Source organism: Puntigrus tetrazona, chromosome 1 (assembly GCF_018831695.1).
Source record: "Puntigrus tetrazona isolate hp1 chromosome 1, ASM1883169v1, whole genome shotgun sequence".
Taxonomy (NCBI): Eukaryota; Metazoa; Chordata; class Actinopteri; order Cypriniformes; family Cyprinidae; genus Puntigrus; species Puntigrus tetrazona.
The window spans coordinates 732,250-733,801 of NC_056699.1; the positions used below are offsets into that span (position 1 = coordinate 732,250).

Genomic DNA, 1,552 nt, shown 5'->3' on the forward strand with positions numbered 1-1,552 from the left:
AGGAATAAACAACATTTTAAATATATTCACATATAAAGCAGTTATTTCAAATAGTATTAACATTTCACAATATTGTTTTTATTTTTGATCTGAACGACATTCAAAAACTCATTTTACAACATTACTGTATGTTTCTATATATAATAGCAGATGTCCGTTTTTGTTTGTTAGCTGGCTCTAGAGAAAGAAGAGCTGAGAATTCACCTTCAGGCCTCAAAGGAAGCACAGCGGCAGCTCACGGCTGAGGTAAACCTCCACATCCTGTACATACAGCATGAACAGCTCTGCTTCTGAAAGCTGGATTAAGGCTGATCGCTCTGATTACAAACAGCCCTGTTTCACTTTAACACAGTGTTAGGATTAATCCGCTTGATTTAAGGTCTTTTAAACATTCATTTTAAAGTTCTAAGAGAAAGCAGCTTAGTCACTGTGACTTAGAAAAGGCTGTAAAGTCCGTCTTATCACTGCACTTCTGCTGAACTTATGAAATGTCTCCATAAAAGCTGGGGTGTTATAATAATTTACAGGAGCGAGTTGCTGTGACGATGGTGACCTGGAAGTGTTATGCTGATCGTGTAATCTCATGTATATCAGGATATTGAGCTTGAGATGGCACGATAACACATTTTTCTGAAACAACAGATTGTCACAGAAGTAACCGCAATAAAAAATATTGTTGTCCTTTTTAAGACTTTTTTTGTACACTATAAAAGTAAAAGTTGTTCATGTCGTACAATAAGTAATACAGACCTGCTTTGCTGTATTTTGACACACACACACACACACACACACACACACGACCTGTGGAATATAAACGTGTCTGTTTGTCTGTCTGTGTGTGTGTGTGTGTTGTAGCTGAAGGAGCTGTCAGACAGGAATGCTGAGTGTGTGGGAATGCTACACGAGTCTCAGGAGGAGATTAAGGAGCTGCGCAGTAAGAACACGCCATCTGCAGGCCTGCGCAGACACCTGTCGCACGGACTCTATCCTATGGTGAGAGACGCAGATCTCTTGCTCCACTCATACACATCCGTCTGATATATTCTTAAACAAACAAAATCTGATGACTGTAACCAGCAAATACAATGCATTATTAGATGTTCTTAATTATCTGTAATAATTATACATTTATAAAAGTGGATGAAATTTGCTCTTTTAAATGGGTATGTATTGTGATTTCAGCTATAATTGAAAAGAATTGATGTATATTCAATTGCATTGTTAGAGACCTTATAATATTGTAACAAAATAGTGGTTCCAATTATTTAAAAACATGCGTTATGTATATAGTATAGGCAATTATAATAGGCATTTATAATATAGCATATAGACACCTAAACAACTCCCACAGATTTTGCATTTGCAGGCACAACTGACAAATTTTATTTCATTTTGTCGTATTTCATTGTGCTATTTAGTTTGTATATTTTTTTTTAAATTGTATTTCATTTTTGGTTTTTGTTGTTGTCTTTTCAGTAGATTTTATTTTTTCACTTATTCTATTTCATTGTTTTTATTTTTCTTTCATTTAAATTTTTTTTTTGTCTAATAT

The 1,552-nt window shown here is 34.5% G+C and overlaps 1 protein-coding gene across 1 annotated transcript in view; it reads left to right on the top strand.

The window, feature by feature from the left end:
- The window catches only part of LOC122342042 (trafficking kinesin-binding protein 2-like), a 9,852-nt gene that overhangs the window by 3,179 nt on the left and 5,121 nt on the right, over window positions 1-1,552 (top strand). The window contains exons 7-8 of the mRNA XM_043235832.1: window positions 172-246; window positions 856-993. Of these exons, the coding sequence (XP_043091767.1) occupies window positions 172-246; window positions 856-993 (213 nt within the window). The remainder of the gene's footprint in view (window positions 1-171; window positions 247-855; window positions 994-1,552) is intronic.